General features: G+C 44.6%; 12 protein-coding genes across 12 annotated transcripts; 8 read left to right on the top strand and 4 right to left on the bottom strand.

The window, feature by feature from the left end:
- Positions 1-141: 141 nt before the first annotated feature.
- On the top strand, positions 142-972 carry CYC3 (holocytochrome c synthase CYC3; the record flags this gene model as incomplete). The annotated part of the gene is made up of 1 exon (XM_018363279.1): positions 142-972. The coding sequence occupies one exon, from the start codon at positions 142-144 to the stop codon at positions 970-972; it is 831 nt and encodes a 276-aa protein (XP_018224071.1).
- Positions 973-2,123: 1,151 nt separating this feature from the next.
- Positions 2,124-3,860, top strand: CLN3 (cyclin CLN3; the record flags this gene model as incomplete). Its single annotated transcript, XM_018363278.1, has 1 exon — positions 2,124-3,860. One exon carries the CDS (start codon positions 2,124-2,126, stop codon positions 3,858-3,860), a length of 1,737 nt encoding a protein of 578 aa, XP_018224070.1.
- A 370-nt stretch (positions 3,861-4,230) lies between these two features.
- Positions 4,231-6,789, bottom strand: CDC24 (Rho family guanine nucleotide exchange factor CDC24; the record flags this gene model as incomplete). The annotated part of the gene is made up of 1 exon (XM_018363277.1): positions 4,231-6,789. The coding sequence occupies one exon, from the start codon at positions 6,787-6,789 to the stop codon at positions 4,231-4,233; it is 2,559 nt and encodes an 852-aa protein (XP_018224069.1).
- A 273-nt stretch (positions 6,790-7,062) lies between these two features.
- On the bottom strand, positions 7,063-8,310 carry ERV46 (retrograde cargo receptor ERV46; the record flags this gene model as incomplete). The annotated part of the gene is made up of 1 exon (XM_018363276.1): positions 7,063-8,310. The coding sequence occupies one exon, from the start codon at positions 8,308-8,310 to the stop codon at positions 7,063-7,065; it is 1,248 nt and encodes a 415-aa protein (XP_018224068.1).
- Positions 8,311-8,505: 195 nt separating this feature from the next.
- PTA1 (RNA-processing protein PTA1) lies at positions 8,506-10,911 on the top strand (the record flags this gene model as incomplete). Its single annotated transcript, XM_018363275.1, has 1 exon — positions 8,506-10,911. The coding sequence occupies one exon, from the start codon at positions 8,506-8,508 to the stop codon at positions 10,909-10,911; it is 2,406 nt and encodes an 801-aa protein (XP_018224067.1).
- Positions 10,912-11,147: 236 nt separating this feature from the next.
- On the top strand, positions 11,148-11,660 carry GCV3 (glycine decarboxylase subunit H; the record flags this gene model as incomplete). The annotated part of the gene is made up of 1 exon (XM_018363274.1): positions 11,148-11,660. The coding sequence occupies one exon, from the start codon at positions 11,148-11,150 to the stop codon at positions 11,658-11,660; it is 513 nt and encodes a 170-aa protein (XP_018224066.1).
- Positions 11,661-11,716: 56 nt separating this feature from the next.
- On the bottom strand, positions 11,717-12,139 carry BOL1 (Bol1p; the record flags this gene model as incomplete). Its single annotated transcript, XM_018363273.1, has 1 exon — positions 11,717-12,139. The coding sequence occupies one exon, from the start codon at positions 12,137-12,139 to the stop codon at positions 11,717-11,719; it is 423 nt and encodes a 140-aa protein (XP_018224065.1).
- Positions 12,140-12,193: 54 nt separating this feature from the next.
- Positions 12,194-12,532, top strand: BOL3 (Bol3p; the record flags this gene model as incomplete). The annotated part of the gene is made up of 1 exon (XM_018363272.1): positions 12,194-12,532. One exon carries the CDS (start codon positions 12,194-12,196, stop codon positions 12,530-12,532), a length of 339 nt encoding a protein of 112 aa, XP_018224064.1.
- An 11-nt stretch (positions 12,533-12,543) lies between these two features.
- On the top strand, positions 12,544-14,520 carry SPC72 (gamma-tubulin complex subunit SPC72; the record flags this gene model as incomplete). The annotated part of the gene is made up of 1 exon (XM_018363271.1): positions 12,544-14,520. One exon carries the CDS (start codon positions 12,544-12,546, stop codon positions 14,518-14,520), a length of 1,977 nt encoding a protein of 658 aa, XP_018224063.1.
- Positions 14,521-14,724: 204 nt separating this feature from the next.
- Positions 14,725-16,701, top strand: GEM1 (ERMES complex Ca(2+)-binding regulatory GTPase GEM1; the record flags this gene model as incomplete). Its single annotated transcript, XM_018363270.1, has 1 exon — positions 14,725-16,701. One exon carries the CDS (start codon positions 14,725-14,727, stop codon positions 16,699-16,701), a length of 1,977 nt encoding a protein of 658 aa, XP_018224062.1.
- Positions 16,702-16,914: 213 nt separating this feature from the next.
- On the top strand, positions 16,915-17,655 carry AIM2 (the record flags this gene model as incomplete). The annotated part of the gene is made up of 1 exon (XM_018363269.1): positions 16,915-17,655. One exon carries the CDS (start codon positions 16,915-16,917, stop codon positions 17,653-17,655), a length of 741 nt encoding a protein of 246 aa, XP_018224061.1.
- Positions 17,656-17,794: 139 nt separating this feature from the next.
- Positions 17,795-20,932, bottom strand: OAF1 (oleate-activated transcription factor OAF1; the record flags this gene model as incomplete). The annotated part of the gene is made up of 1 exon (XM_018363268.1): positions 17,795-20,932. One exon carries the CDS (start codon positions 20,930-20,932, stop codon positions 17,795-17,797), a length of 3,138 nt encoding a protein of 1,045 aa, XP_018224060.1.
- Between the last annotated feature and the right edge of the window lie 149 nt (positions 20,933-21,081).

The following is a 21,081-nucleotide window of genomic DNA, read 5'->3' as shown; positions in this document are numbered from 1 at the left end:
TTTTTTTTTTTTTTTTTCACCGTGAAAAGGTAATCAAATCATTCTCATCTTTAAAAGCGAAGATCAAGCAAAAAAAAAAAAGAGATTAGTACTGAACCAGCACACAGAAATACGCACAGAGCTACCTAAAGAACTACAAACATGGGTTGGTTTTGGGCTGATCAGAAAAATACTACCAAGAGCGCAGCCTGTGGTGCTGCATCTGCATCTGCATCTGCATCTGCACCTGCATCTGCACCATCAGAGTGCCCAGTCATGCACAAGTCGTCATCGTCCGAGTGCCCTGTCATGCAAGCAGACACAGAGCAGATAAACCCGCTCAACAACATGCCCGAGCTCACCGCCGCCAGGCAGCCTGGCCAGAAGCTCGACCTGCCCGCCGACCGCACCGTATCCAGCATCCCGAAGAGCCCGGACAGCAACGAGTTCTGGGAGTATCCCTCTCCGCAGCAGATGTACAACGCAATGGTCAGAAAGGGTAAGATAGGCGATAGCGCTGACGTGGCCGAGGACGCCGTAGAGTCAATGGTGCAGGTCCACAACTTTCTCAACGAAGGGTGCTGGCAGGAGGTCCTCGACTGGGAGCAACCGCACACGGACCAGAGCCACGTGCAGCCCAAACTACTCAAGTTCATGGGCAAACCGGGTGTTCTGAGCCCTCGCGCCCGCTGGATGCACCTATGCGGCCTACTCTTCCCCTCCCGCTTCAGCCAAGAATTGCCCTTCGACAGGCACGACTGGATAGTGCTGCGAGGCGAGCGCAGCGAGCACCAACAGCAGCCGACCTTCAAAGAAGTCAGATACGTCCTCGACTTCTACGGAGGACCCGACGACGAGAACGGAATGCCCACGTTCCACGTCGACGTCCGCCCGGCCCTGGACAGCCTGGACAATGCGAGGGACCGCATGGCCCGTTTCGTCGACCGAATCAAGCCGGATCCGTCCTCGTCATCATCGTCCCGGGCCCCTTAAAAGTGATATACAACCATCGTAAGTACATGTAAATAGCCAAGTAATAAATTACTGTCCCGTGCAGCCACAATCAAACTGCCTATTGCGGCTGCAAAACCGTTATCGGCACAGCAGCACCTGTCTTGTCGCGCCCCACGACAAAAACTCCTGCCCAGGGGTGCGGCACCTTCTGTGCGGGCCATGGCGGGGCTGACAGAAGGTGCCGCACAGACCGAGTTTCCGCATCGGGAAATTTCCCGATGCGGAAACGGGGCCTTCTTTGCTGAGCCGCGGTGCAGGGCTGTTTTGCCGTTTTGGGCAAAAACCAGGCGGGTTTTGCCGACGGCTAGATGCCGCCGTCCGTCTCGTTTGACCACTTGACCCTGTAACGAAAAATTCCCACTATCTACTACTACTCTCGAGACGGACGGTACTAAGAGTAAGAATACAGTATGGTATGCTGATACCGATCGGTCTCTTTCATTGCGATAGGTAAAGTGGGCGGTTTTCCCTCTGGGGAAATCTTGGTATGAACCCTAAAATAAGCACTCGCCTTTTCCAAATTGCACACAAAAAAAAAAAAAAAAAGAAAGAAAAAGAAAAAGTGAAAAATTATCAGGCAAGAAAAAGAAAGGACCAAGCCTACTCTTTCTCTTTCGCACCGCAAAGGTCGAGTTGCATCTTTGTATTATCGGATTGCTGTTCGAGTGCCACATTTCCACTTTGGTCCTTCGTTTTCGCCCTCATCTTTTCCGCTTTCTGGTTATTTATAAATTGTATATCTGTAGTGTTCTCGAGGCTTTCTCTTTTCTTTCTTTGTATGAACGTCTTTCTACTACTTGTTTCTTCTTTGGTGTGCCAGACAAATGGATTTTTGAGGAAAGAGGACTATACCCATTAGGATTGAACCACGAATAGCCTCCTCTGCTAACCTAAATCTTTTTTTTTCTTCTCTCTCTGTCTCTCTCTTTTCTTTTATCTCTGTCTTTCTCTTTTTCTATACCAGCATAAAAAAGCAAGCATTATCTCCATTCCCACTGCATCTTTCATTTGGTTTTCCCCTCTGCATTTGTTTTTCTGATCCATAGCATTCCCCCCCCCCATCCCATTGCATTTCCATTTCTCCCCTCCCCCTTCGTTCAATACACTGATTCGACACGCCCTTTGCTATTATGGCCATATTGAAAGACACCATAGTTAGATACGCTAACGCGAGCTATGCACCCGCTGCTGCTGCTGCTGCCACGACCACGACCACGACCACAGCATATCCAAACCTGTCCCTGCTCTTGCAAAAGAGACGGTCTATTGCCAACGCCAAGTCGAAAAACTCCAACCTCGTGAAAAGAGAACTGCAATCGCACCATTCGGCCATCAGCGAGTACAACAATGACCAATTGAACCATTACTTCCAACTTTCGCAAACGGAAAAACCGCTGTACAGCCTGACCAACTTCACGTCTCAGCCGCAGGTCAACCCGAAAATGCGGTTCCTGATCTTCGACTTCATCATGTACTGCCACACACGACTCAATCTCTCGACGTCCACTCTGTTCCTCACGTTCACCATCCTGGACAAGTACTCCTCGCGCTTCATCATCAAGAGCTACAATTACCAGCTCCTGTCGCTTACCGCGCTGTGGATCTCATCCAAGTTCTGGGACTCCAAGAACAGAATGGCCACGTTGAAAGTCTTGCAGAACTTGTGTTGCAACCAATATTCCATAAAACAGTTCACCTCCATGGAAATGCATCTCTTCAAATCCCTCGACTGGTCCATCTGCCAGTCCGCTACATTCGACTCGTTCATCGATATATTCCTGTTCCAGTCCACGTCCCCATTGCTGTCTACCCCCACGCTCTCTGCCCCCTTGGAAGCTTTCATTCAACAGAAACTGGCCTTATTAAACGATGCTGCTGGTACTGCTATTAATAAATCCTCGCCTCAGGGCCCCGCTTTTAACATCAATGAAATAAAACTGGGCGCCATCATGTTGTGCGAATTGGCTTCCTTCAACCTCGAACTATCATTTAAGTATGATCGTTCCTTAATTGCGCTGGGTGCAATTAACCTCATCAAGTTGTCTTTAAACTACTACAATTCAAACGTTTGGGAGAATTTCGATTTGGCTCCGGAGGGACCCGCCCAGGATCTCGACATCAGCTTATCCGAGATTTCAAACTTGCTATTGGACATCGCCATGGACCAAGATTCCTTCCCCTCCAGCTTCAAATCGAAATACCTAAACCATAATAAGGCCTCCCCGGCAAAATCCCTCTTGGACGCATTACAGAACTATTGCGTTCAGTTGAAATTGGAGGAATTCTACCGTTCCCAAGAACTGGAAACCATGTACAGTAACATCTTTGCTCAATCCTTCGAGGACGACCCATTAGCTTGCGTCTATCCGAATACCACCACCCCAAAGAGCGCCACTGCTTCTTCCTCCGCCGCCACAGATTATTTCTCAGATCATACTCATATAAGAAGATTAACCAAAGAGAACATCTCTACGCCCTTTGCATTCACCCCAACATCATCTTCGTCCTCCCCATCCCCATTCACTTCTCCTTACAAGACTTCAAGCTCTATGACAACCCCAGATTCTGCATATCATCACGCCCATTCGAATTCGTTCTCGTCCACTCAATATTCTTTCAAAAGATCGTTGAGTATTCCACAAAACTCAAACATCTTTTGGCCAAGCCCACTAACCCCCACCACACCGTCTCTTATGTCAAACAGAAAGTTGCTACAAAATTTACCGATGCGCTCAAAAAGATTAATGCCCATCAGACCCATGGTCAGTGCACACTCATACGCTGCCCCTACACACCTAAAGAAAAGATCAACTTCATCCACGGATTGTGATTTCAATGATGGTAGTAACCTCAAGAAAACTCGCTGAAACGACAAAATGCATTTTACAACATATTAAAAAACACTAAAAAAATAAAATAAAAAATTCACAACAGCAAATACATTTACATATTGATGATCTATTTTTTCTCTTTTTTATTCACAGGACTCATATTTTTTTAAACACCCCCATTCTCTTATATTTGCATGAAATAAAAAAAAAACAACCAAAAAATATACAAAATAAAAACAACAACTTATTCTTTATTTTTCTTCTTTCCCTTTTTAACTTATACATTTCTGCCACATAAATATTTTATCGTTAAATATCAAATAAATACAATGAATATAACTTAAAAGTCTGTTCTTCTCTATCTAATTGTATTTGTTTACTGCTATTGTTGTACTTACTCTATTTATCAACTCAAACGAATGTTTAAAAATTTCTCGTTGTTTTCTGCCAACATTTCCTTAGCAACATTCCAGTCCTCCTCACTGCCAAGTATAACAAAGTCTCCATCTTCGTCTTGGTACTTAACCTTATTGATGGGCAAAGCAGAACTATTATGGGTATTCGATATTTTAGAGTTAATAGCGGCTATCAAATCATCGAAACTCCATACCTTTTCTACTAAAAGCGTAAAGATTTCGGTGTTGTTAACGTTGGTAGTACTGTTATATGATATCCTTAGAAGTATAGAAGATTCTGGGATGGAATTTTTGAAATTTTCTGAAATGGATTTGATTTCGCTTTCGAAACTTGATGAAGTAGTTCTACGTTTAGGTAAAACATCAGAGACCCTCTTCATATGGGAACTAGAGTAAGACGCCATGCTATCATGGGTATGACGACTATTATGGTGATTTGGCGTAGTCATGGTCCCTGTGGGTGACATAAGCAAAGATGATTTAGCTGTAGATGATGTGGATGTCGTAGAGTGGTGTCTTGCCTTGAACTGCTCATTTTTCAAATCGTGGATCAATTGTTGTAGGCAAGATGACCAATTATCTCTCGTTTCTTCATTTTTGAACTTTAAAAGGAAATTTCCTTGCTCTTTTATGGATTCCCACGTAATGTTTAATGATCTGTTGTTTTGTGGTATAATTTGGTTTAGATTCATTATCATAATTCTACCTCTCAGATCCAGTTTAGGTTCATTGGTGTATATATTGAATAATGAAGATGACGATGAATTGTTGGAATTGTTATCACCGCCGTTGATATTGGAATTTATTATTGCCGCTGCTGACGAAGACGATAAATGGATATTATTACTACTACTACTATTGCTGTGTCTCTTATGATAATTATGGTGAGGACTGTTATTGTTGTCCATTGCTCCCGAGTTGGACATTGATGCTGAGGCGGAAGATTTTTTCTTGAGCATTAGTGATGATGTGGATTTCTTAGCTATTACTTCTGAAAACAATATGATAATTTTTTCAAAAAGATAAACTTCGAATTCTCTTTCAGGTTCCGTAGAATTGTTTGTTGTGGAAATGAACACTTTATCGAAGTACAATAATTCACCAAACTTAGAGATTCTATAGCCCTTCCAATTTACCACTCTACCATAAAGTTTTTTTACCACTTGGTGATTTTCAGTTCTTCTTTGGTTCTCGTTGATACTCCTTGCGATATTCTTGGAGATATCCAAGGCAGCTTCCAGTTCTCTTGTATTGTTGTCATCACTAGAGTAAGCCACCAATTCCTTAATCAATAGAGGATACCTGCAGAGCCGTTGCACCGGTTTGTAGAGGAAAGACTGCAATTCTAGTTTATTGTTGATTATGAACTTCTGCGATTCATCAGATCTCATTTTGTTTAAAGTGGAAGTAAGAAACTCGATGGCCGCATTTTGACCAATGGACCAAGGCTCATAAAGCTTGAAAAAATGTTTGGAATGCATGAAAAGAGCACCGGTTCTCTGCTTAGAAGGTTCTACTAGAGCATTGATCTCCAGGGATACTAAAAATCTTCTTTGAAAATCTATCGCGTCACTCAAGTTGGGGAACAACATATAAAGCTCTTCAGACGTGATCAGGTCACTGTCCAATAGCTGTTGTCTATACTTGTCCAAAATCTCTAAATCATGAACGTACTTTCTTTCTGTTGCGACGAATTCTTTGATAATCTTAACGTACTCAATATGTTTTTTTGAAGGAATCTGCTGTTGAAGATGCTGTTGATTTTCTGCAGTCAAGGTTTGCTGTGTTTTGTCTCTGGAGGGAAAGATATTTGGACTGGAATTCAGTAGCGTTTCCACTACCTCCACCACTTTGACCAATTGGGAGGTCGAATTGGCAAACACATCAGAGATAGTAAAGAGCTCTTCATCGTTAAATGCAAAATGTTTCTTGCAGCCCAAAATGAAATCGTAGATGGATTTTTTACATACTTTCACATCATCAGAGGCTATGACGGGCAGCTTGAACTGCGGTTTCACCGAGTTGAACACTATACACAGAGGAGCGCCCTGTTGGAACAATTGGGACAGCTGCGTCACAGGGTCACAGTCCCTGGTAATGGGCAGGATGCCCATACTGAAAGTCAGCAGTGTGTCCTCCATGTTAGAGTTTGTAGACGGGTTGGAATTCGTGTACGATATGCCCTCCATCGACATTAGACTTGTGGCTGTGGAGATGGAGCTCGACCGCAACGTGGGTGCCATGTCGCTACTGTCTCTATTCGTATCGTTGGACTTGAGAAGCTCTTGATTCTGCTTCTGAGACAACAGAAGAGACTGTCTTTCGCTCAGGACTTCGCTTGACTGGTAGGCCAATTGTAAAAACGGCTTCAGCTGAGGCAGAGCCTCGAGCCTTCTCTGGATGTTGGCGCATATGTGGTAAAGGGAGTCCTGTTCGGTAACGGGCCTGTTCATGACATTTTGCATGGGTATGGATATGGAAGTGGAAGTAGATTTTGGTTTCAAGTCTGGCAACGAGGTGCCCGAGGCAAAACGGGCTTGGACCACCATGATCTCTCGGGTTGCTCTAGTGGAAGGGTCGTGGTAAGGGTCAAGCAGCAAATGGCAATGGCTTCCTGGTGTTCTATCACAGCGCTGCACGTAGCCACATTCTTGTTCTGTCTTTGCTTCATAACTTTTACTTTACAACTTTTGCTTTCCACTTTTTTCACGCCAAGCCTCGTAGGTCGCGATATTCGTACGGCGTGATGTGTATAAGGTAGTAATGATATAAATTTCTATACATGATAAAATAGTATACAGAAGCTTTTAAGTGTATGCGATCTACTGGCTCTTCTTGCCCCAAATCGATCTCTGCGCCTTGTAGAGCAGCTTGTCCATGACGGTGCCCACAGCCAGGACACCGCCAATGCTGGTGATACAGTTCAGGATGAAGCCGGACCAGCTCTGGCCGTGTTGTTCCTTGTTGATGACCTTAAGCGGAGACATCTCGAAGAACACGAACAGGCCCGGGATGCCGCCCCTGGTGTGGATCGTGTTGGGGTGGTCCTTATCCCTCCCACCAATGAGGGGTCGCGAGTGGTACGTGGCACTGAACTGAGCGGTCTCGATGACCTCACTGTCTAGGTACTCGTACCTGGTGGGGACGATCTTGGCAAAGTACGAGAACTGGTGAAAGTGCGTGGCAATGTCCGGAAACACCTGGCGCCCGTCCAAGGGGGCCGTGGAGGCCACGGCGTCGCCGTGGCGCTTGGCGTTGGCCAGCAGTTTGTGGTGCGACTGGATTGGCTTGCCGAAGCTCAGGTGATTGACGATGTGGTTGAAGTTCAGGTCGGATGTCTTGTCGTACAGCGAAGTATCGTGGAAGTGGCCATGGATGTTCTGGTATGGCTTGCCAGGAGCAAAGTGGATGTTCCCCTGAATTCGGTTGATCTGCGCAGACCCCTCGATCCGGCAACCCTCGTGTAGGTGCTCGTTAATCCTGTTCACGTAGCCCTCTCTTTCACATTGCTCGATGTTCTTCCCGTCAAAAAACGCCCATCCTGACTCCAGATACGCGGACCTCACCGCGTCACAGTCTTGACAGCACACCTTGTCTGCCTGAGCCAAATTGTCGTTTTGTGTCTGGTCCTTGGAACCGTAGCAGGGCCCACAGTAGTTGGGGTCGTCGTTGGCCGGCGTGACAGCTTCGCCATTCCCACCAACATGCAGTTCAGCAGCGTCACCCACGGAATTGCCCTCACGGTCCAGCCTGGTCATCGTGAATCCGGCATCAAGTATGTCCAGTTGCAGCTCCCCAGAGTCGTCCATGATGTCGAGGTTCACCAGGTCGCATGGCATCGACGGGAACGTCACGTCCACGTTCAGCTCCAGCTTCGCGTGACGATCACGGTCTACCACCAGCTGCGGCCGAGTTACTACAGAGTTGAATTGTCTCCATTCGTTCACTAGCAGGAATAGCGTGGTCAGGATACATGACAGCGTGATCAGCCCGCCGGCCTTGGTGCGGACCCGCACGTCCTCTTCGGTCTTAGCGAATGCGTCCAGCGACAGCAACGTGGACCTCTTCATGGTGTTTGTGTATCTCGATGTGTCGTGCTCTGCTGTGCTGGGAACTCTCTTTCGATCTGCTTTATTATAACGTGGTTTCTTCTTTATTCTGGTGGAAAATCGCCGTTCTAGCGCCCTCCTCGTATAGAGCGACGTGAAATAGAGTGAAAAGTTGTATTATTTCAGTACTTTGACCATTAGTACTTGACCAGCAGGATGGTTGCTAACAGCAGGCACAGAGACAGCAGGAGCAGTGCAATGTCGTCAGCAGAGATGGAGCAGTTGCTACAGGCCAAGACGCTGGCCATGCACAACAACCCGACGGAGATGCTACCCAAGGTCCTCGAGACCACGGCGTCCATGTACCACAACGGCAACCTCAGCAAGCTGAGGTTGCCCCTAGCCAAGTTCTTCACACAGTTGGTGCTGGACGTGGTGTCCGTAGACTCGCCAATTGCCAACACGGAGAGGCCGTTCATCGCGGCACAGTACCTGCCCGTGCTTCTTGCCATGGCACAGTCCACCACGGATGTTCTGGTGTACAAGAACATCGTGCTCATCATGTGTGCGTCATACTCGCTGGTGCTAGACCTGGTCGCCAAGACGTCGAATGCGGAGACGTTCGACCAGCTGTGCGCATTGAAGGCGTTTGTACTCTCGCACTGGAGGACCGCGTACCCGTTGCAAACTACCACTCACGACGAGGGCGACGTCGAGCCATGGCTGGCACAGATCGATAAGAACGTGGGTGTCAAGCTGGCCACGATCAAGTTCATGTCCGAGGCCGTGCTGGCTCAGACCAAGTCCTCCAACGGCAACGACATCAACTCCGCCAGCGTCCCCGACAACCACCCTGTGCTAAACCGGTCGGCACTGGAGAACGAGGCCAAGAAACTGCTGGACACGCTGCTAAACTACCTCATCGAGGAGCAGTACATGGTCTCGCCTGTCTTTATCGGCATCATCAACACCCTGTCCTTCATCATCAAGAGACGTCCACAGACAACCATAAGAATTCTTTCCGGCCTCTTGCGGTTCAACGTCGACGCCAAGTTCCCGTTGGAGGGCAAGCCGGACCTGAACTACAGATTGTCCAAGAGGTTTGTAGAGAGAGCGTACAAGAACTTCGTGCAGTTCGGGCTGAAAAACCAGATCATCACCAAATCATTGTCGTCGGGCTCGGGCTCAGGCTCATCGATCTATTCCAAGTTGACCAAGATCTCACAGACACTACACGTAATTGGTGAAGAAACCAAGAGCAAGGGTATCCTGAACTTCGACCCCTCCAAGGGCAACAGTAAGAAAAGTTTGTCCAAGCAGGATAAACTGAAGTACATCTCGCTATGGAAAAGACAGCTATCTACGCTACAGTCCACCGCGGCCGTGGAAAGGAAGGCCTCTTTGCCCGTTCCTGCCCTCACAGCAGTAGCCTCAACGGAAAACATGCTCGATCAATTGAAAATCCTACAGAAATACACCCTCAACAAGGCCTCCCACCAGGGAAACCACTTCTTCAACAACTCGCCCAAACCTATCACCAACACGTACTCGTCCGTGTACTCGCTGATGAACAGCTCGAACTCCAATCAGGACGTGACCCAGCTGCCCAACGACACGCTGATCAAGCTGTCCACGGAGGCTATCTTGCAAATGGACACCACGAGACTAATATCCGGGTTGTCTATCGTCGCTTCAAGGTACACGGACCTGATGAACACGTACGTGAACTCGGTACCGTCCTCGTCGTCCYCGAAGAGAAAGTCAGACGATGACGAAGACGATGACGACGTAAACAACGGCGACGACGACGGCCTGGCGGACAACAGCAAGAAAGTCAAAGTCGAGGTAGAGGAGCCAACGGAGGACCCCGAGGACCCCGAAGACGACGACCGCATGCAAAAGATGCTACAAGATGAAACCGCTCAAGAGGACGCGGGCGGTGCCACCCGACCCAGCTCCACCGCGAGGGAGATTGCGCCCCCCTTCCAACCTGACTCATTGACGCAGGATGAAAAGCTAAACTACCTTACCAGGCTGACCACGAAGTTGTTTGAGCTGTCCAACCGCCAGGACTCCACCCCAGCGTCAAAGTCGCTGCCGCCCTCCCCCATCCTACTGGACGACGACGACTCGTCGTCGTGGCTCCACGTCCTTATAAGACTGGTCACGAGGGGAATTGCAGCCCAGGAGGCCAGCGACCTCATCCGCGAACAACTGCTCGCCTTCTTCATCCAGGACTTCGAGCAGCGCGTCAGCCTGATCATCGAGTGGCTCAACGAGGAATGGTTCTTCCAGACCTCGCTGCGCCAGGAACCGGCCAACTACAACAAGTGGTCCCTGCAGGTGCTCGAGTCCCTGGGGCCGTTCCTGGAAAACAACCACAGACGGTTCTTCATCCGCCTCATGAGCGAGCTGCCCAGCCTCCACGCCGGCCACCTCGATGCCCTCAAGCCCATATGCCTGGACCCGGCCAGAAGTTCGCTGGGGTTCCAGACGCTCAAGTTCCTTGTCATGTTCAGACCCCCAGTGCAGGCCATTGTTCGCGACCTGCTCCTCCAGCTCAAGCAGGAGGACGAAGGCTTGCACAAGCAGTGCGACTCCCTCTTGGACAGACTGCAATGACACCCCCCCACACACACTACGTACACACTCTATATACACCGTCTACATACGCTAAATCCTTGTCTTTATCGTGTCTTTATCGTATCGACCCATCGCTATTTTGACACTGTCGTGAGGAGTCACCGCCCAGTGCCGGAGTCACTTCCGCTGGTTCTTTCTTGTATATATACAGCACCAAAAGCAGAGAAACTGGTATACGATAACAGCAATCCACAGGAGAGCACGCTATACCGACAATGCTACGTACCACTAGACTATGGACTACTCGCATGCCTGCCGTGGGCAGGCTGTTTCTAAGAAACAACTCCAGCAACGCTCTGAACAAGAACAAGCTGCCCTTCTTGTACTCATCCCAGGGACCACAGGCCGTGAGATACACAGCTCAGCATGAATGGATAGCTGTGCACCAGGACAAAATCGCCTTCGTCGGGATCACGAAGTATGCTACTGACGCCCTGGGGGACGCGACCTATGTCGAGCTGCCAGACGTGGGCACCCAGATCGCCCAGAGCGAATCGCTAGGGTCCATTGAGTCTGTCAAATCAGCCTCGGAGATCTACCAGCCTGCCGATGGTACTGTGCAGGAGATCAACACCCACCTGGAGGAGAACCCGGGCGTGGTCAACGAGGACCCTATGGGAGACGGCTGGTTGGTTAAGATGAAGCTGGACGACAACGTCAACGTGGAACAGGTCGAGGGCCTGATGTCGCTGGAGCAGTATGAGAAGACACTGGTCCACGACGATTAAGCAGAGCTTATACGTACGTAAGTATTTATCTATGTAGGAAACCATATACATTTATTCTACTTGGCCCTGGACTTGTACTCCTCGGGAGTCTTCAATGACAGCTGCAACGCATGGATGCCATTCGTCTGGGCCAGCTCGTCTTGCAAAAGGGAGTACACCATACGGTGGCGCTGTGGTAGTTTCACACCCTCGAATCTCTTGCTGACCATCTCGATCCGGAAGTGTGTCTCTGCAGAGGTAAGGCCCTGCATGCCAGCATGGCCCTTGTGCTTGTACGAGTCGTTGTACAGTCCAAACGCAAAGGACCTGTAGTCTGGGAAACTACGTTCCAGTTGTTTTAAGATGGCCTGCGCCATGGGACCCTCGGTGCTCATTGCTTGCCTGAACATCGCTCTTTGTTCTGCCTTGCTTCTGTTCTCTTTTTGATTTGTCATTTCCGAGACTTGACAAGTTTCTTTCATTTGGCCACTACAAACCATAAGGGCGAAAAGGGAAGAACCAGTAATAGAAAGCACGACTCTCCCTCCCACACCATGCTACGTTCCAGATTGGTGAAGACAGCTTGCTGGCCAAGGATCCTAACGGGGCCAAAGCTGTGGTACTCTACGCAGGTGGCCATGACCCCGGAGGAGAAGATGATCACCGATAAACTGCAACAGGAGCTGCAGCCGGAAGCTTGCAAAGTGCAAGACGTATCCGGTGGTTGCGGGTCCATGTTCGCCATCAATGTCACTAGTAAGAAGTTTAACGGGCTGACTCTCATCAAGCAGCACCAGCTGGTAAATAGGATCCTGAAGGAAGACATCTCTAGGTGGCATGGCCTGCAATTGACCACTAAGAAGGTAAGCGTGAAGAATCCGAAATCGTCGTGAGTAGGACGCCCATGCAACTGGGCCTTTGGCTTAGTTTTGCCTCTGTCTGTGTATATATTCTTTGTATATATATTTATTATTTTAATTGGAATCGCGAAATTTCATATCAGCAATACTGGATCAAAAAGGTGGGAACACAACAAAATAGAACGCTAGTCATGGTGCAACACTGGATTAGTGGCGGTAGGCATCTCCACAACAGTGGCAACGACGGTGAAGATGACGACAGCGAATTCGCAAACTCGATGGATTCCGGAATGACCATACCGTCCTTCAGGGACTCCCTGACCACAAGATCATCGCAAAACGATCCTTTGAAGCCTGCCATAGTCAACGACTCCAGTAAGGTCAAGCATTTGGAAAAGGAGCTGACCAGCGCTAAGATCAAGATCCAGGTGCTGTATGAATACATCCGCAAAATTTCCAGCAAGGATGCTAGTTTGCCGTCGATGATCAACGACAATGAACTCAAGAATTCCACAATCGAGGGCCTGAATGCCGAGATCAATAGTTTGAAACAGACCCTACACACAAGGGAGGTCGAGTATCAAGACACGCTGCAGTTCGTGCAGGAAAATTTGGAAAATTCAGAAACTATCGTCAACACAATCAACAATCTACTATCCTTTATATTATCCCATTTCAACGGCGACGACGATGATGCCCATATTCTTGATGATGAGGAGAGAGGGGTTTTGGACGAGACTCTACAATTGAGCTCAGACTATGTGCTAGAGAAAATGGACACTCTATCTAAATTCGTTATCAAGTTCTTGGAAGACTTCTTGCAGGGAGCTCGAACGCAGCCTGAGGAGAAGGTCACTTCACTGGCTCAATCTTCACCTGCGGGATCACACCTCGAAGATCACTCACTGTCTAGTAAAGAAAACCTGGATGAAAAGGCACATGAGGAAAATAACAATATTGACGCCGAAAATGTAATGGCAAATAGTACGTCTTTACCTATATTAAATAGCGAATCCCGGTTTGAGAAAACCTTGGACACTCAGTTAGAGATTGTCATTGAAAACCTACACAAGGAATATGACCAGTTTATTAATTCTATCAGATTGAAATTTGAAAAATCGCAAAAGTTGGAAAAGCTATTAGCGTCCAAACTAAATGAACAATCCCTTTTACTAGATTCCTTAGAATTGAAGGAAAATTCGAATGCTACCATGGAGAAACAAGACTTCTTGATATCTCAATTAAAGCAGAAAATACACTCACAATCTGTAATGATGGAGGAGTTTGAACACATGAAGGAAAATTTCAATAGAATGGAACAAAATGAGAAAATATTGACCAAAGAATTGGAAACCCTTACGAAAATCAACAAATTAAAGGAAAACAACTGGGATAATTACATCAATGATCTGGAAAAGCAAATAAACGATCTTCAAATCGACAAGTCTGAGGAATTCGAGATAGTACAAAGTCAATTAGACAAATTGGATTTAGAAAATTATGAATTGAAAAACCGGATAAATACTCTGGATGGTCAAAATCTGGTGCTATCACAATATGAAACAAATTTCATCAAATTCAATCAGAATCTTTTATTACACCTTAATAACGTTTTCCATATTCTACAGAAAATCTTACAAGAAAGCTCCATCATACAATTTGACAAAAAAATGAAATCAATAAACTCAATACCAAATGCATTGAAAAATTTGAACGTAATTCAACCAAAACTAGAATCGTTGTACACATTCATAGAGACCGCCTTAGAGTCCATAATAGATTCCTACATCTCCTCATTAATAGCCACGGGTTCTTCAGAACAACAACAGAGCAATGAAGTAATAGCAACCCCAAATAAAGAATTGAACCTACGAATAGAAGAGCTACAAAGAAGATGGATTTCCGAAAGAGAAAGACGGAAATTAGATGCAAACGCTTCAGAAGCTCGAATCAGAGCTTTAGAACAAGAAAACGAGTCATTAAGATCGAAGCTTTTTAAATTATCAATTAATAATTCTTAAATAACATATGTATAGTCAACCCCATGTCCCCGACCAGTTTCATTTAATCAAAAATGGTCTATTCGATGGTTTCTTTTTTAGTTACTGTCAAGTTTACCATAATGATTTTTGCTTTTAAACCAAAAACAAAATTCAAACAATGAACAAATAAAAACAAATACAACACCAAAGGGCGATTCGAGAACGGTACAACCAAACGTCACAATGACTAAAGAAACAATTAGAGTGGTGATATGCGGTGACGAAGGCGTTGGTAAATCAAGTCTAATTGTTTCCTTAACGAAAGCTGAATTCATACCCATTATACAAGACGTTTTACCACCAATTACTATCCCAAGAGACTTTTCGTCATCACCTTCATATTCCCCAAAGAATACAGTACTTATAGACACTACAGATTCGGACCTCATGGTTTTGGACCATGAATTGAAATCTGCCGATGTCATTTGGCTTGTTTATTGCGATCACGAATCATACGAGCATGTTTCCCTTTTTTGGTTACCTCATTTCAGATCTTTGGGACTAAATATCCCAGTCATTCTTTGCAAAAACAAGTGTGACTCTATATCGAGTGCCAATGCGAATGCAATGATGGCATCAGCGGATATTGATACCAAGGTAGAGGACGAAGAGTTTATTCCAATTTTAATGGAATTTAAGGAAATCGACACCTGTATCAAAACAAGCGCCAAGACTCAATTTGATCTCAATCAAGCGTTCTACCTTTGTCAAAGGGCTATAACTCACCCAATTTCTCCCCTGTTTGATGCGATGGTGGGAGAATTGAAGCCATTGGCCGTCATGGCTTTGAAAAGAATTTTCCTTTTGAGTGATTTGAACCAAGACTCATATTTGGATGATAACGAGGTATTAGGCCTACAAAAAAAATGCTTTAACAAGAGTATCGATGTAAATGAGCTGAACTTCATTAAGGATTTGCTACTCGATATTTCTAAAGATAATCAAGAGTACGCTAATCGAAAGCTATACGTACCAGGAAAAGGTATCACCAAGGATGGATTTCTTGTACTAAACAAAATATATGCCGAAAGAGGAAGACATGAGACTACGTGGGCCATATTAAGGACCTTTCATTATACAGATTCCCTTTGTATTAATGATAAAATTCTTCATCCGAGATTGTTTGTGCCTGAAACTTCTAGTGTGGAGTTGAGCCCCAAAGGTTACAGATTTCTTGTGGATATTTTCTTGAAATTTGATGCCGATAATGATGGTGGTTTGAATAATCAAGAATTGCACCATATCTTCAAGTGTACACCGGGATTACCAAAATCATGGACCTTGACAAACTTCCCCTTCTCTACGGTAGTAAACAACAAGAGCTGCATTACTTTACAAGGTTGGCTAGCACAATGGAGTATGACGACGTTCCTGAACTATAACACGACTACAGAATACTTAGTATATTTTGGCTTTCAGGAAGATGCAAAGCTGGCTGTACAAGTAACCAAGCAAAGAAAAATGAGGCGTCGTTCCGGGAAGCTGTATAGATCGAGTGTTAACGACAGGAAAGTCTTTAACTGCTTTGTCATCGGGAAGCCATGCTGTGGGAAAAGTTCTTTATTGGAGGCTTTTTTGGGCAGATCGTTCTCAGAGTTGTATTCTCCAACGATCAAGCCAAGGATTGCTGTCAACAGTTTGGAACTAAAAGGTGGCAAACAGTACTATCTAATTTTGCAAGAATTGGGCGAACAAGAATACGCCATACTAGAGAATAAAGAAAAATTAAAGGAGTGTGATGTGATCTGTCTAACGTACGATTCGAGCGATCCGGAGTCGTTCTCCTATTTGGTTTCGCTCCTGGACAAATTCACCCACCTACAAGATCTACCATTGGTATTTGTGGCCTCCAAGGCAGACCTAGATAAACAGCAACAAAGATGTCACATGCAACCCGATGAACTAGCAGATGAGCTTTTCGTGAACCACCCATTGCACATATCATCGAGGTGGTTAAGTTCACTAAATGAGCTGTTCATCAGAATCACGGAAGCTGCACTGGATCCTGGTAAAAACACCCCAGGGTTGCCAGAAGAAGCCACGACAAAGGACGCAGACTACAGACAAACAGCTCTCATCTTAGGGTCTACCGTCGGTTTTGTGGCTCTCTGCTCTTTCACGCTGATGAAACTCTTCAAGCCCTCGAGCTTTCACAAATAATTGATTATCAAGTTTCTATACTATGAAAAAAATATCGATCTTATTATGGCGGGCCTAAGACGGAAATACTGCGGACTTTTTTTTTGATGACAAATTGCAAGCCATATAATTAAACATATATAAAGGGTACCAGTCCATTTGCAAAACTAAGGCAAGGTTTAAATTCTTTTGCAACTTCTTGCAGCTACAATACAGCCAAATAATCCTCTCATCATGGCTTCTCATCAACCAGGCAAGTGTTGCTTCGAAGGCATTTATCATGAAGGGACTCCCGAGGGACGTCATGAACAAATCTTTGGTTTGGATACGTACGTGACAGGGTCTATATCACCTCAGGAAAAAGTTATCGTTGTCATGACAGATGTGTATGGTAACAGGTTCAATAACATATTGCTGACTGCGGATCAGTTTGCTAACGCTGGATACAAGGTCTTTATCCCCGATATTTTATTCGGTGATTCTATTCCGCTGGACAAAACAATTGATCGTAAAGCCTGGAAGGAAAAACATTCACCCGAGGTTACGAAAAAAATAATTGACGGATTCTTTAAGTCGTTGAAGGATACGTATGACCCGAAGTTTATTGGTGTTGTTGGGTACTGTTTTGGTGCAAAATTTGCCGTTCAACACATCAATTCTGACAGAGGTCTTGCCAATGCTGCAGCTATTGCACATCCTTCGTTTGTTAGCATCGAAGAAATTGAGGCTATTGGTAGTGGGAAGCCATTATTGATTTCGGCAGCCGAAGAAGATGCGATTTTCCCAGCCAATTTGAGACACTTGACTGAAGAAAAATTGAAGGAAATCCATGCTATCTATCAAATAGACCTCTTTAGTGGTGTTTCCCACGGATTTGCTGCAAGAGGCGATACCGCCAAGCCTGCTGTGAAATATGCCAAAGAGAAGGCCTTGCTTGATCAAATCTACTGGTTCAATCATTTTTCAAAGGCTTAAAAAAGCAGAAACTGTCGTACTTCAGCTGGTATGTATATATAATAGCAGCTGTCTAATCTCGCTTAGTATCATAAATTCGTGGCTATATAAAATTAATTAATCGATGAAATAAATAGATAGAAGTTACAGAAATAGCATTTCAAGCGAAATCGTTACCGAATAAAAAGTCATAGTCAAATAAATCCAAACCACCAAAATATCCTGGGAAAGGTGTGTTATTCGCTTGATTTCGATCGAATCCATTTGGAAGTTGTGATCCAGATGAATTGTCAGCCATTGGTGTAGCATTCATTGAGTTGTTTAGGCTGTTCATCCCGGTCAGCGGCGTTTGTTCTTTGGAACCGCCCGGTAAGTTTCCGTGCTGTAAAACGGTATGGTAGTCCAAATTTTGGCTAACTGCGGCTGCCGATGACAGCTTTTCTAAATTATCCAAGGACGAACTCCATGTTTGAGCAACGGAAGGAGCAGTTTTTTCAAACAGTTCACTGTTCAACGAGTCGATCGTATTTACCGGAGGTTTCAAGCCTGAGGAAATCTGGATTTCTTTTTTGATTTTTTCGTTCAGATCATCTATATCTTCAATCCCAAATTTTGCCACATGATTGCATCCCATTAATTCCTCCAACAGTCGATCCTTCTTATCCAATTTGACACCCAAGGTAATGCTTAGCGTCTTGATAATTCTCGAATGCAATTGCTCCATTTGGATCATTCTAAATATACCATGCCATAGTTCGCCCTTTCTCATTCTTTGAATAATAACATCGAATAAAGCTAACATCTTGAAAACGGGGAAGTATGTGAATCTTAAATGTTCTGAAGCAGAGCAATATATACCTTCTAAGGCAGATTCCAGATCTCTTTGTAAAACACTAAATTTTTCAATTTTATCGTTTAATTCCTTTATTCTGGGATCTGTTGTTCCTGGTATCTTTTGTATTTCAGAATATAACATATGGATGGCTAAGCCGATTCTCAGAACAATCCCCAATAAGCTGAAAATCGTACTAGATAGTGCCAACTGAATGAACTTTGTTACATTAAAACTTGTCAGAGAAGAAATTGCGTATCGATATTCACCGTTGAAGAATTTGTTAAAATAGTTTATCAATGACAATGCATCCATACAACTGAGCATAAAATACTTCTTGTAGAATGGGAAAACGTTTTTATCCTTAGTGATCAATGATTCAAAATGTAAAAGTATAGCCATTGAGGTTCTTAGCATCAATAGTTTATTCATTATTCGACTGTGAAATGAAGAAGAATTCTCTGATGACAATAAGTTCATTTCTGATATTACGTCGGTATCATCAAAATCAGATTTATCCTGTGTGACACTTTTCAAAGGCACTATGGGAAAGTTTTCTTCTACGAAAATGTCTAGTTTTTCTCTAATGAATTCAATTGAATGCAAATGAAAGCTCCCGTAGTAAGTCATTGTTAGATTATCCAAATCTGATAACAGCAAAGCCAGTTGCGCCCTCTTAAATGAGAATTCATGAATTCTCAACAGTTTAGTATCGTTGAGATCGCTCAGATCATTCCTAACCCTGTTCATATAAACTGTCAAGGAATCGGGATCTTTAATATTCAAAAATAATGCCATTAAAGATATTGGTGAGACGGAATGTCTACCCTTGAGACTTGCTTCAAACGAACAAACAGTGACAATACTCAACCACAGTATCCTCCTATGGTTCAATACTCTTTTATCTGAGGTGGATGGCGATATTAATTGAGGGAAATCTGATGGATCTCTATGGAGACCAATCGAAGTGGAAAGCATCATTATTAAACTACTGATAACATCAGTAGGGTGCTCAAGAAAGAAATCACCCTCTTCAGGCGAAAAGGCAAAAAACGACCAAATATATAATAAGCACGATATGATATTTTCATTAGCACATGCGCACCAATTTTCTGACGCCAAGCATCTTTGACTTAACAAGATAAAATCATTCGGTATTGGGTATTTATCAATTATTTCCTTTGATAAATAAACACTTGACTCTGCTGTTTTGTGGTCTAAAAATCTTATTGACATGTATGATAGTTTCAGGATAACCAAAAGTAGACTTAAATTTTCTACTTTGGATCTCAAATGAGTGCTCCCCATCCGTATTTTCACCCTGGAAGGATCGTTTTCATCGGGAAAAATTGTTTGACTGAGAGACTCTTCAAAAAGATCCAACTCGATGAACGGTAAACTCGGATAAACGTATTCGAAGAAATGATTCTTATAGCGTTCAATAATTTCATATGGTGGTAAAATGGCATCACACTCAGCGATCAAATTTTTCAATAAATCTGAATACTCGCCACCTTGAGGACAGTGATCTTCTAAGTATTGGTGGCCAACGGAATTGTAAAGCATTGACAACAACATACCGATTTTCAAGTTTCTATTGGAATTCGTATTCTGTAATATCCTATCGGTAAACTCATTAACACGGCTCTTCTCATCATCAGTTTGGCACTGTCGGATTAACATTTCCTTTAACTTCAAGAGATTATTTGCTACGCTAGGCTGAGCTCTAGTAATATTTGCGTTTGCCGTAAGTGCCGGTATCATTGTATTTTTGGAGGTATCGAGGAATACTGAAGTAACCAGGATTTTCAAAAAATAGTCCTGAATAATAATGTAGTTTTCAGACAAGGGCTTAACTTCTCTTTTCATAACCTTGCTCATGATCATGGTTGGATGGCTTCTATACAGGTTGACTTCGATATCATCTTCACCATTACTTGAGCTCTCCTTAAAATCCTGCTGGTACAAGTTTTCCATTGTGTGTAATTTCTTGGTCTCGGGACTTTCTCCATTAGCCGCATTTGTATTGGTAGGACTTGCCGATCTTTTACCCGAGTCATTCGTCTCTCTCTCGGTGAGCAGTTTCATAGCTTTATCCTTCCAGTAGTACATATCCTTTTCTAGCCTTGATATGATGGCATCTTTACTGGGAATTCTGGGTGCCGGTTGCTTCGATACGTCGTAAACACACTTCAACCCATGCTTGATGCATCGGCCACATTCCGGTTTCTCTCTATCACATTTCGTTTTCGACTTCCTGCAAGCCTGACAGACAAAAGAGATTCTGTTTCTTTTCCTGTTTTGCATTTCGGAGTTCTCGGGGGCAGGCGATGTGCTTGAGTGCTCACCTTCTAATCCAGGCGTGGTTTTATGCAAGCCTAAGGAAAATGCCCCGGAATATGGCTTACTAATATCACCGTCACCATTTCCGTTATCTGGAGTCTGAAGCGTACTGTTTTCAACCATGGCTCAGGTAACCTAATCCTTTGCTGATCTGTTCCTGATACGAGCAGTAAACAGTAAATCCCTTCTGGAAGATCTGTTCTACTTTTTACACGTCAAAAAAAGCGGCAAATGCGTGTGTTTTAGGAAGTGAAGCCGAATCAGTTTGAGGT

This window comes from Saccharomyces eubayanus, chromosome I (assembly GCF_001298625.1).
Source record: "Saccharomyces eubayanus strain FM1318 chromosome I, whole genome shotgun sequence".
In the NCBI taxonomy this organism is placed as follows: domain Eukaryota; kingdom Fungi; phylum Ascomycota; class Saccharomycetes; order Saccharomycetales; family Saccharomycetaceae; genus Saccharomyces; species Saccharomyces eubayanus.
Note: the sequence above shows the minus strand (reverse complement) of the source record. Positions and strands in the feature narration are given on the sequence as shown.